Source organism: Vigna unguiculata, chromosome 3 (assembly GCF_037176805.1).
Source record: "Vigna unguiculata cultivar grain cowpea cultivar isolate G323 ecotype 2 chromosome 3, ASM3717680v1, whole genome shotgun sequence".
Taxonomy (NCBI): Eukaryota; Viridiplantae; Streptophyta; class Magnoliopsida; order Fabales; family Fabaceae; genus Vigna; species Vigna unguiculata.
The window spans coordinates 3,371,699-3,384,688 of record NC_140794.1 but is presented as its reverse complement, the minus strand read 5'-3'; the positions used below and the strand labels follow the sequence as shown (position 1 = coordinate 3,384,688).

Here is a 12,990-nt window from a genome sequence, read left to right as displayed (position 1 = left end):
GACGTGCAACATGGAACGTGCGATGTGAGACGTGAGACGTGAGACGTGAGACGTGAGTTGCCAGGCGTGAGACGTGGGACATGGGACATGAGACGTGGGACGTGTGACGTGGGACGTGCGACGTGAGACGTGGAATGTGGAACGTGAGACGTGAGATGTGGGACGTGAGACGTGAGACGTGAGACGTGAGACATGGGACGAGAGACATGGGATACGTGCGACGTGGAACGAAAGACGTGAGATGTCGGACGTGGGGCGTGAGACATGAGACGTGGAATGACGTAGTACGTGAAAGGTGAAATGTGAGATGTAAGATGTGAGACGTGAGACATAATGTGTGGGACTTGGGACATGGTACGTGAGACGTGCGACATGGAACGTGCGATGTGAAACGTGAGTCGCGAGACGTGAGACGTGAGACGTAATGTGTGGGACTTGGGACATGGTACGTGAGACGTGCGACATGGAACATGCGATGTGAGACGTGGGACGTGAGACGTGAGTCGTGAGACGCGAGACGTGAGACGTGGAACATGGGACGTGAGACGTGCGACGTGAGACGTGGGATGTGAGACGTGAGACGTGAGACGTGAGACGTGGGATGTGAGACGTGAGACATAAGACGTGAGACATGGGACATGGGACATGGAACGAGAGACATGAGACGTAGGACGTGAGACGTGACACGTGGGACGTGGGACGTGGGACGTGGGACGTGTGAGACGTGGGATGTCAGACATGTCACGTGGGACGTGGTATGTGAGAGATGTAAGACGTGTGACGTGCCACGTGAGACGTGAAACGTGTGACGTGCCACGTGAGACGTGAAACGTGTGACGTGCCACGTGAGACGTGAAACGTGTGACGTGCCACGTGAGACGTGAAACGTGAGACGTGCGACGTTCGACGTACGACGTGCAACGTGCGACGTGCGACGTGCTATGTGCGATGTGCGACGTTCGACGTGAGATGTAATACGTCCGTAAACATTAAACCTTGAAATTTATATTCATAAACTTTAAAGCTTACATTTTAATTGAAAATTTTAGAAGTTTAATAAATAGAATTGTTAATGTATCCATAAATTTGTACTAACAAATTTAAATTATACTCTTGTAACAAAATGTATTAATAAAAAAAGATTAAATACATATAAAATTAAAAGAATAAAAATATGAGGGTAAAAGTAATAATTAATGTTTATTTAACACATAAAAATAAAAATTATGAGGATAACAACAATAATTTATATTTATTAAACTATTAAATGAGCGGAAGGAAGCAGAGGATGATCTGAAAAGTTAAACTAATGATGGGCAAAAAATCTAATTTTCATGATCCAAACAATTTTTGCTATGATCCAATCTATTTAATATTCATTTTATTAAAAATCCAATTCATTTTATTGGATTTGGACATCAATCTGATCTACATTTTATATATTTTATGAATTGTATATCCATACTCTAAATCTAGATTTTCAAAATGGATAATCCAAAATATCCAATTCAAATTTTCAGTTTATATTTCTGGTTAGGTTGGGCTAAAAGTTGAGACCGACTAGTTCAAATTTAGTCGTATTTGATTAAGTTGGCGTGACCCTATAAAAAATTTGGCTCAATTGGTCCTGGACAAAATTTAGAAGTATTCGGTTGAGTTCACCCCGACCGAAATTTGACTACATTGGGCTAAGTCGACCTAGAAAATTTGATCATATTCGACTGAGACAACCGCGACCAAAATTTGGCTGTATTTAGCCTAGTTGGCTCCAGGCACAATTCGGTCGAATTCAGTCAAGTTGGCCCCGATTGAGATTTGGCCGAGTTGGCATTGGCCCAAATTTGGTTGTATTCGGCTGAGACGGCCTAGGATGAAATTTGACCGTATTCAAATGAGTCAATCACGATCGAAATTTGGTCGTATTCAACTGAGTGAGCCACGACTGAAATTCGGCCGAATTCAGTCGAGTCGGCTCTGGTCAAAATTAGGTCGTGTTGGCCTCAATCAAAATTTGACTGAGTTGGTCCTGGTCTGAATTTGGTCATATTCGGCAGAGTCGATCGCAACCGAAATTTGGTCATATTTAGGCGAGTCGGTCCTGACCTAAATTTGGCCAAATTCAGTCGAGTTGGTCATGACCAAAATTTGGTCGAGTCGGCACTAGCCTAAATTTAGCTGTATTCGGTCGAGTAAGTCCTGAACGAAATTTGACTATATTCAACTTAGTCGGCTGTGATCGAAAATTGGTCATGTTCAGTCAAGTCGGTCCCGGTCGATGAATTTAGTGGAGTCAACTCTGACCGAAATTTGACTGATCAGGCCCTGGCCCAAATGTGGCCATATTTGGCCAAGTCGGCTCTGGCTAAAATTTGGTCGTATTAGACAAAATCGATCCTAGCCGAAATTCAGTCGAATCCAGTCAGGTCGATCTCGACTGAAACTTTGTCAAGTCGACCTTGGCCCAAATTTGGTCACGTCGTCTCCGACCGAAATTCATTCGAAAGTCATCCAAGTTCATCCCTTGCTAAAATTTGACCTTGTTGGCTTCGACAAAAAATCTGTCAAATTCTATGGTGTCAGCCCTATGGACACAAGTTTTAAAAAATTTAATTTGAAATTATTTTATAAAAAATTGATTTTGAATTTTGAATTTGATCCAAATATTTAGATCTAGATTTAAACTTGATCTAAATATTTGGATATGGATTTTAAAAAAATTCAATCTACTTTTTTTAAAAAAATAAATTTGGATCGGAAATTTAATCCAATTATTTAGATCCAAAATAAATATGGATTAGGTCATTAAAAATTTAATCCATAATCACCTCCAATTATATTTGAGTATATTACTTTTAACTATTCGGTTTAATGAGAAAACTAGTTTTCCTCTTATTATTCTATTAAATAATGAAATCAATCATAAGAATATGATTTCTTTTGCCCTTTCAATCTATTATATATTTATAATCCTATGAATACGTTCTCATAATAATATATCTCAATATTAAATAGTGCTTAAAAGAAGTTTCATACGCCTAATGTATAATTGACTTTTGTTGAATATCCTATAAGCTTTTTATTTAAATCCTTAAATTAAATATTTATTTGTCGTTAAACTTAAATAAAATCAAGTCTTTTCAATTAAATACTCTACAACATTTTATATTTTTCAGCATTCAATATCTTTTTCATTGTTGTTCAAAACTCTTATCATTTTTTCTTTCCGTGTCAATGCTGCAGACACATGTAATATCATGTCAGCACATTGATAACCAAGTCAACACACTAAAGAAAATTCATAGACCTTCGACAAAAGCAAAAATTATACCGGATACTTTGTGTGAAAATTAAAATATTACATAAGAGTGAAAATTTGTATTGGAAATTTGAAAAAACTCAAATTTATTAATGACTAAAAACTTATTTAAATCTTATAATTATTTTAATATAAATTCTTAAAAAAAATTAAAAATTTGTATCCCTCAATATTTTTTATCATAATATATATATATATATATATATATATATATATATATATATATATATATATATATATATATTATTTTTTTTGCATCATATGATCATGGATCACATATCATGTTAATGGGGGTAATAGAGTTATTCAACACTAATACATGGAATAACTTAACATAGAAGTTAAGAGTAGAAATGACTCAAGCAATATATAAAACTTCAAAAAATTGAGTAAAAGACAATCCAAAAAGACCAAAAACTTATTTAAGCCTAAAATATACAATGTGAAGTAACATCTCAAACAAGAACTAGTATTCCCACCTTATAAAAGATGAAAGAGAGAGAACATCCTACCATTCTTTGGCAATGTAACAAAAGTTTTACAATCCACAAGAGAAATCATATTGGCTGCTGTTTTCGGATGTAATATCCAGATATCACTTTGAAACATGCTAATTGATAAAACTATAAAAGGAGAATATTTCCTTCAATTTCCTGTATGCTGCATCGCAGAGGACAGTGAGTAAAAAATGGAATAATCCAGAAAACAAAGAAAACGAAACAATCCAAATACAGCCATCAATTCAGGTTGCTACCATATTAAAGTCATGACTTTGTAATCTCGCTTCTCAAACACTACACACTATATTTGAACTCCTAAGTTGACATGTATTATTCAATGGGAGGGTTGAAAACCAAATCCTGCATTAGAAAAAGACAGAATTGTTCAAAGTATCATATTCATAAGGGCATATCCAAAATTATGTAAAGATAGATGAGAAATTGAGAATTTTTGGGAGAAACCTGATCGCACACAGGGCAACTTTCACTTCTTTCCATCCATTCCAGAATGCATGCAAGGTGAAAATGATGGTCACAATTCGTTACGAGTTTTGGATTCTCCGCATCATATTCTGCTAGGATAAAAGGATATACATCCGTCATCAGTAAACATAATAACTGTCACATAATAAATTACCTAATTAATACCATCAGCTATAAATATTTTAAAAAAAAGGAGCCAAGAGAACATCACCTTCTAAACAAATTGGGCATGTATCCTCCTCTTCTACTAAAGTTACAGGTTTTCCAGACTTTGCAAGTTCAATTTCAGAACCCATAGCAGAATCTATCTCTAGATCAGTCTGAACTTTGCATTCTGATTCCTTCAGCTCTTCCATCTTAACTGGGGTCCCATGATTGTCTTCAGATACTGGTTCTTGAATAGCACTAGAATCTGTAGAAAGCAAGGGTGCATTATTCTTATCACTATGAATTTCTTGAGCTGCAGGTGGAGTTTGCGTGGTACCAAACGTAACATTGAAAGGGATAGGAGCAGGAGGAGGTCTATAAGTATCAGGAGATGACGTATCTAGATTAGTATCAACCAAGAGTCGCCCAGAGAAAGCAGAAGCGGCACCCTGGTGAGATGATAGAGGAACATGTTCCTCTGGTGCTCTTGGATACTGCTAAGAGAATGCAGCAAATGAAGCAATGTTATAACATTTTGAGATAACAATCATAGATAATAAACAACGGAAAGCAATCATAAACTCAGTTACTTGAAACAGCCTTCAAAACCTCATTGAACAAAGCATTAAAAATCTCCACCTTATATGATCTGATATCTTTTATCAAGAGCAAAATATTCATTTCGGTCCTCTAAGAATTAGGTGTTGCGTTAATAGGTTGAATGATTCATCCTTCCTTTATGATCGCATCATAGTAGTCTATAAATGTTATTATGATACTAAATTGGTCCTCAAAGTGACATCATATCAGTTAGTTCTTCAAAAGACGAAACTGATGGCATTCACCTATCGCTGGAGGATCAATTATATGTTTCTTTCTAATAAACGGAAGACTGTATGTTGATCAACTTCACTTATTATCAGTTTCCTTTCTTACACGAATAGACTTAATTGAGAACCCTCTTAAACCTTCCCTCAGTAGGTGGCAAACCAAGTTACAAGCATCTTCCGTGCCAAATCTGTCTATCACACAATCTATGTCTTTCCCTCCTTTTCGGTTTTGTTGAAGAGAAAGAAAGCACTGAATATAAGTGGAAAGTTTTCTAACCCAAAAACAGTGAAATCGATGCATGTCCCGCAACAATAAATCAAATCCTCCTCAGAAAAGCAAAGTTAGGCAAAAGCAAAAAATAAAATAAAGTAAAAGCACAAAATTCAATTATGAAAAGCACACTGACATAATAGTAGGCAGGTGGAGCGCTCAACACAGTCTCCTTAGAAGAGCAACAGCAGCAGCAACCGCCCATCACGCCTTATCTCCGGCATCCAAAAGTAATTATAGCTACTGAGTGCATCATTTCACCTTCATCAGCACATACATGCAAAACCCCTTCAGATAATTAATTAATATAAAGACCATGATTCTACATTTAAAACCACACACACACACTGGGTGGATAATTCAACTTCATCACCATATGCATGTACAATTCTTTCACATAGTTAATTATACTAAGAACACGACTTCACACTAATCCACACAAGCACGAAACCACGAGAGTCAGCAACCCATTCAGTTATCGCAAATTCACGATCGCGCGTGGAAATCACTCTACCTCACCGAAAGAGAGTAATTATACCTAACTCTCCGAAACGCAATCCAATTCATCAAGACCTATTACCAATTTTAAATAGAAAGTAAATACTAAGCAAAACGATCAGAACAGGCCGCGATTAATTTGAAACTTGAAAACAGAGATTGATAGAAAAGCGCTTCAAATAAATAGATAAATCTCAGGAGAAAGTTCAACGAATTCATTTTGAAGCAGTCATCAAGTATCAACAGGATATAAAAAAAGGGGAAAACGCGATAAATTAGTTGCAACAAAAAAAAATAAAAAACGACACAGTATCCAATAGCTGAGCTGAAAAGCAAGGAAAAGGAGGGATATGAGCAAGTAATGAGTCCGAAATCAGCAGAAAGATAGGAGTGGCGATGGAGAATGGAACCTTGAGATTGAGAATTGAGAAATCGAAATTCAGCAACAGAAGACGAGAAGAAAAAAGAAGACGAAGAAGAAGAAGAAGAAGAAACTGCGCGAGTGATTGCTTTCCTTGGTATTTGACACGATGATGTGTTGGTGTGTGTGCGCAAGTGCAGAGCAGGTTTACGTGTACGAGAAAAGAATTGCACGGAAAAATTGAAAATTCCCCCCACTTACCCCCTTCGTTAGCTTTCGTCATTTCTCCTCGCATCTCAACCGTTCATTTCCTCTTCCTTTCAGTTAATCAAACGCGTAGATTTGATTTTCTTTCGTTTTATGACCCGTGGTTCTTTATCGATAAAGATGAAATAAATAAAGAATATGTGGCTCCATCATGGAAAATGAGGATCATCCACCCGATATTGTATGTTTCTATTCCTGATAATACAAACTTAATAAATATGATTATTTTAATCTTCACAGCGATTATGAATCCATCAAACCTGATTCTACGTAATTATTGGATATGTTAAGGGATTATTAAAAAACAATAGAAGTTAACTGTATTTTGGAAGTGACTAATATTAACCTCCCTTCTAAGCAAATAATATTCATAAACTTAGTTATCTGAATATCTAAATCAACGCGTATAATTATTGGATACGCAATAGTCAAATAAAGGATTATTATTCTTCTATAATTAATTTCCATCTTTTAACCATTATATTATACAAATTATTCAAGACACAAATTGCGCTGATATAATTAGTTTACGTTTGATTGTATGTTTTAAATTTAATTTGTAATTAATAATAATACAAAAAGTTGTCCAATCATTTTAATTTCCGTATTAATATGAGATTCGTCCGAGAGCTCAACTATTCACAAAACTAAAATAACGTTTATGTTGATGGAAGAAGTTAATTAATGTAATTTAATTTTACTAATTCCACCTAAAACAAAATCCATTTAAATATGACGTACTATACAAAAATAAAAGACAAATTATTTTTTTCTTTCTCTGTCTAAAAAGAAAAGGAAAGTAAAAGAAGGAAAAAAAAAGTTCCATATTTAATTAAGAAAAGTCATAAAACTTGTTTTTCGTACGTATCCATAAATACTTTGATGTTATATCCTTTTCTGTATTTTTTTTTTCATTCTGTACTGATTCACACAGTTTTCTTCTTTGATGTAAAATATTTTAATGCTCATTTAGTTAAATTAAAATAAAACAATCCTAAAAAAGTTCAGAGACCGAAAAATACGTTAAATCACTATTAAAGCACGAACAAAATAAGTGGATAAAATATCTAGAACATTTAGTCTGAGGAATAAAAAGGTATCGTCCATAGTTTTGATACATGAACATCAGATTCTGAAGTGTGATACTATGTCAAGATAAATGAGTTGGATATGGACAGTGTGTATTCGTAATTTAATTTGTAATAAAAAAAATTATCGTTATTTGCTCAGTTATTTATTTTGAATATCCGTTTAAAATATATTAATGGGTTTTTTCTAAATACACGGATATCTATGCATATTATAGAAAAAATATTTTATATTTTTTAAACAAAATTATAAAAATATATATATCAGATTAAATTTTAATTTTAATTAAATTTAATGTAATAAATATATATTAAATTTAACTTAATAAAACATAAATCAATTTTAATTTTATTTTTTTTGAATAACATATACTTATAGATACAAATAATATGATATTCGTATCCGACCAGTTTATAATTTATGAATAGATATTAAAATATTTGTTATTCGGAGGTAATAAATATTCACATGTACCAACTATTCTTTCTGGATTTTATTTGTATCCTGCAGATACATACGGATACAAATAATTTTGTCATCCTTAATTATGTCAAAGTTAATTTGATTTCTCCTCAATTCAACCTTATTTTATTTGGAGTTTCACTTTGTCCAACTATACCTTATTATAGTTAAATCGAGTTTGATTTATCCTAACTTAAGGTAGGACTAACTGAGTTTAAGACAATGTCAATACCTTACATATATTGATTTAGACTTTACTTCAGTCAATCTCAACTTGTCATAAACTTGAACCAACCAAATTTGATTTGCACACTACCTAATCTAACCTTCGTGGATCCAACTAAAGTATGACTTGGGCTTAGTCGAGTCCAAACCAACCTTCATAATTTCATCCCACCCAACATTTCCTTGTCTAGACTCGGGCCAACTTAAGTTAATGTTGACCTTGATCTGCTCATGTTGATATGGACTAGGGATGTCAACGGGGCGGGTAGGGTACGGGTAGTAGCTCCCCCGTACCCTACCCGCTGGATAAATATTTGCCCCGTACTCATACCCATATTCATCGGGTATCCGTTATGCGGGTACCCGTCTATTTTTTTCATATCCGCGAGTATCCACGGGTATCCGCGGGTATTTACAAAAATATTTTAAAAAATAAATATTTAACCATAATTAGTTCTTAGATCAACAAGTCCCCTTTCTCCGATTGATTCTTGAAAAACAAACAAATAAAAAATCACTACCAATTTATATTGTAGTTTATTTTTGAATAAAATATTAAAGAAATTACTAACTTCATCAATGTCCACCTCTTGCAACATTGTATAAAGTTTCATGTTGTCCATTTTTAATCTAGAAGAGCCTTAAAACATAAGAAGTTAAGTAAAAATTTCTAACAATCACTTAATTAAAATATCTAAGTAAAAGTGTTAATTTCATTACCTTCCATATTGGTCCATAATCAATCTTATAGACACATCAATACCTCCACAATATATGGAAGTAATTTACTCATTTGTGGGGTAAGAATCTGACCACCATTATTGGATGGAGACTCATAATGTTGTTTACTAATATATATATATATATATATATATATATATATATATATATATATATAAGGTAAAGTTTAGCGGGTATGAGTATCCACGGGTATAGATACTATGATACCCGTACCCGCCCCGTTAACATACGGGTATCAAAAATACCCATACCCGCGGGTAGCAGGTATCCATTTTTAATATTCATTTCCTACCCGTTGCGGGTTTTATCCGCGGATACCTGCGGGTACGGATTTTTTTGACATCCCTAATATGGACTTGTTGAAAGGGGGAGCCTTTCATCCATAAATGAAGAACAATTTTGATGATGTCTACTGATCTGGGATAAAACATAGCTTGGTCCAGTTAGGATATGCATTAGGCAAATAGTTTCTCTTTATCAAATGTATTTCAGGCCTGTTGTGTAATCCTGCACATGATTAGTTTTTGAACTAATGGATTAGCTATGAAGTCTGGCACAAAGTGAGTAAAAATGTACTCACGATAATCGATTAGGTAATTTGCTAATCAAATTAGTGACAGCAAAAACCTTTGTATAAAAGCTGTTTTGGAATCTGTTTTGGCTTTGAGAATTTTAGAAAGATCACGCAGTCTTCATCTGAGATAGAGCCATCTGAGAGACACAAAAGCTTCAGAAGATTCTACAAATAACTCAAGTACAGATCCAAGAAGAGTTGATGGTTGATTCTACCATGATGGATCTTGCTTGATTCAAGGAGCATCAAGTCAAATCTGCACAACTTAGGTGTTTTCGTTTCTTGTTTTGTTTTCTGTATTTCTGATTACAGTAGCTTCAGGGTTTGAAGTGTGGACCTAGGTGCAATTGTGTGGATGCATTGCTCCTAGGGGGAGTTCTTGATTGTTGAATCAAGTTCTTGGGTTTTGGGGGTTAGAATTACATAGGTGTGCTTGTAATTCTTGGAACCTTTCTGTTTAGTGGAATCCTCCTAAGTGTGTTACTTAGGAGAAGACTGGATGTAGATTCTTTTTGAATCGAACCAGTATAAATTGTGTGTCTTGCTTCTTTCTTCTCTCTCATAATCTTTCTTGATTGATTTAAACAGTCCATTAACCCAGAACTGCGAAATTGATTAATTGAGCTTTAAAACCTAAAGATTTATTCAAGATTCATCTTAAACCATATAAAAGCTTGTTAATCAATTCAGATCCCTTTGTGGTTAAGATAATTAGACATATCTGTTTTTAACAATTGGCACCAGAGTTGGCTAATCGCACGATAATCGATTAGAAAGATCCTGATATGTTTAATACATCTCAAATCTTTGCTGAAGGGGCATCCATCAACAGGCCACCTCTGTTTGCTGGTGAAAACTACCCTTTTTGGAAAATTAGAATGAAAATTTTTCTTGAATCAGTGGACAAAGGGGTCTGGGATGCTGTAGTTAATGGACCTTTTCAACCCATTAAAGTTGTGGAAGGCAAAACTGTTCTTAAAGAATTCTCACAATGGACTCTTGATGAAAATAAAAGGGAACACTATGATGTTATAGCCAAAAATATTATATCCTCTGCACTAACTTTGGATGAATTTTACAGGGTATCTGTGTGTGAATCCGCCAAAGAGATGTGGGATGTTTTGGAGGTCACCCATGAGGGCACGAATGAAGTCAAAAGGGCAAGGAAGAATACTCTCATTCAAGAGTATGAGATGTTCACAATGAAGGCTGGAGAAAGCATTTGTGATGTGCAAAAAAGATTTACACATATAGTAAATCACCTCCTAGCTCTTGGCAAGACCTTTGACAAAGAGGAACTCAATATCAAAATTTTGAAGAGCTTAAATAGGACATGGCAGCCCAAAGTGACAGCAATTTCTGAATCTAGAGATCTCACTAGCATGAGCATAGCCACTCTCTTTGGAAAATTGAGGGAACATGAATTAGAGCTTGGAAGACTCAAGGAAGAAGAGGATGGAGAAAAGAGGCACACTATAGCCTTGAAGAGTGCAGTGAAATCTGCAGTAAAACTGAAGAAAGCAGAAACTGTAGATGACTCTAATGATGATCACAACTCTGACAGTGAAGCCTTGAGACTAATGGTGAAAAAGTTCTCAAAATTTCTGAAGTATAAGAATAAAACTAATAACAGTCATGTAGGAAACAAGAAGCAGTCCAGATCTGGAACTCAAACCTGCTATGAGTGTGGCAAGACAGGACACATCAAGGCAGATTGCCCTGTGCTGAAGATGAAGCAGAAACTAGAAGAGAAAAATAAGGCAGAGAAGCACCTGAAGAAAAAGAAAGCCTACATTGCTTGGGAAGAAAATGATTCCAGCACATCCAGTGAATCTGATGACAGCACTGAAGAGGAAAATAATCTGTGTCTGATGGCTAAAGCAGAATCATCCAAAAGCAGTGTGAGTAGTTTCACATCTGAACATGAGGAAAATAATTACTATGAACTGCTTGATGCATTTAATGAACTGCATAAGGAAGCTACAAAACTGCAAAAGTCAAATAGCAAGCGTAAAGGAGAGATTAAATGGCTTGAGGGTAGTATAAAACAGTTAGAAGAGGAAAATGAGAATTTAATAACTTGCTTGGAGAAATTAGAAAAATCTGAAAAGCATCCTAGGTCCAGATGTGAGCATTGCCCAGGACAGCTAGAAAAGATAGAGTATTTGATGAAAACTCTCTCAAAATTTACCCTAGGAAGATCCAACCTAGATGTTGTACTAGGATCTCAAAGGAGTGTGCTGAATAAAGAGGGAATTGGTTACAGTGGCAACTCTAATCGATTATCGTGTAGAAATTTCCTCAACATCAGCAAACCATCCTCTATTATCTGCACTTACTGTTCTGAACCTGGCCATTTTTCTAATTCCTGCTACTTTAAAAATTGTGGGGTTCCTAAAGGAGAGTACAAATGGGTACCTAAAGGAACACCTCAAACCACTAACATGAAAGGACCCAAGTTCAATTGGGTATCTGCATCTTCTCTTTAATCTTTGTTTCAGGTGTGTCTTGATGCAAGGAAAACAATGTAGCTTTTATATAATGGATGCTCAAGACACATGAAAGGAGATGTGAAGAAGTTTTGCAGGATATCTTACAAAGCCAATTATTGTTCATGTTACAAGAGGTGTTAATAACAAAGGTCAAATTTTAGGCATTGCCAAGGTGAAAAGTTCCTCTTCTATTGTGATATTGCAACTGATTTAAACTGATATTGCAATACTTAATTGCTGATTTGATTTATGGCTGTCTGCACTCTGATGTTAACCTGCGCTACTGATTTCACCTGCTGCGTTGTTAGTATTGTCATACATTGTATGCCTACTGTGTTCAAACTGTGTAGCTGCTTGCCTAACCTTGGCCTTAATCCATTATCGTGTTCTGTCTAAAGCTTAGTCTGTGTTAAGTTCTGCATCACATAGTTGCTACTTAATTTCTCAAAAGGAGCCCGCTAATCCATTATGCGAAATTGTTATGCATTCTGGTTGTTATCCTGGTTGTTATGCATTATCTACTGCTGCATCTTTTACTTTGCTGCGCTATTTAGTTGTTTTTTTTTCCTGTCCCATCTTGAATATGTCTTTTTGCTACTGTCCAAAAAGGGGGAGAATTATTTTGCCACTGCATTGATAGGCTATACTGATAGGGGGAGCATAAAATGAAAGTGATATCTGTTATATGCCTATGTTGTTGTTTGCCTTGTGTGCTTGTACTGTTGTTGTGTTTG

The 12,990-nt window shown here is 35.3% G+C and overlaps 1 protein-coding gene across 5 annotated transcripts; it reads right to left on the bottom strand.

Annotated features, from left to right (window-relative positions):
• Positions 1–3,657: 3,657 nt before the first annotated feature.
• On the bottom strand, positions 3,658–6,652 carry LOC114178502 (RING/U-box superfamily protein). Of its 5 annotated transcripts, XR_003603331.2 has the most exons (6): positions 6,456–6,652; positions 5,684–5,808; positions 4,511–4,940; positions 4,279–4,388; positions 4,071–4,176; positions 3,658–3,976 (listed from the first exon to the last, which is right to left on the bottom strand). XR_003603331.2 is itself a non-coding variant. In XM_028064441.2 (5 exons), the coding sequence occupies exons 2-5, from the start codon at positions 5,750–5,752 to the stop codon at positions 4,147–4,149; spliced, it is 639 nt and encodes a 212-aa protein (XP_027920242.1). In that variant the 5' UTR covers positions 5,753–5,808; positions 6,456–6,652; the 3' UTR covers positions 3,658–4,146. The 5 variants fall into 5 exon arrangements, 3 of the variants coding, with proteins under 3 accessions (XP_027920242.1, XP_027920239.1, XP_027920241.1); XR_014994091.1 differs by having other exon boundaries at positions 4,071–4,388; XM_028064441.2 differs by having other exon boundaries at positions 3,658–4,176.
• Positions 6,653–12,990: the final 6,338 nt, after the last annotated feature.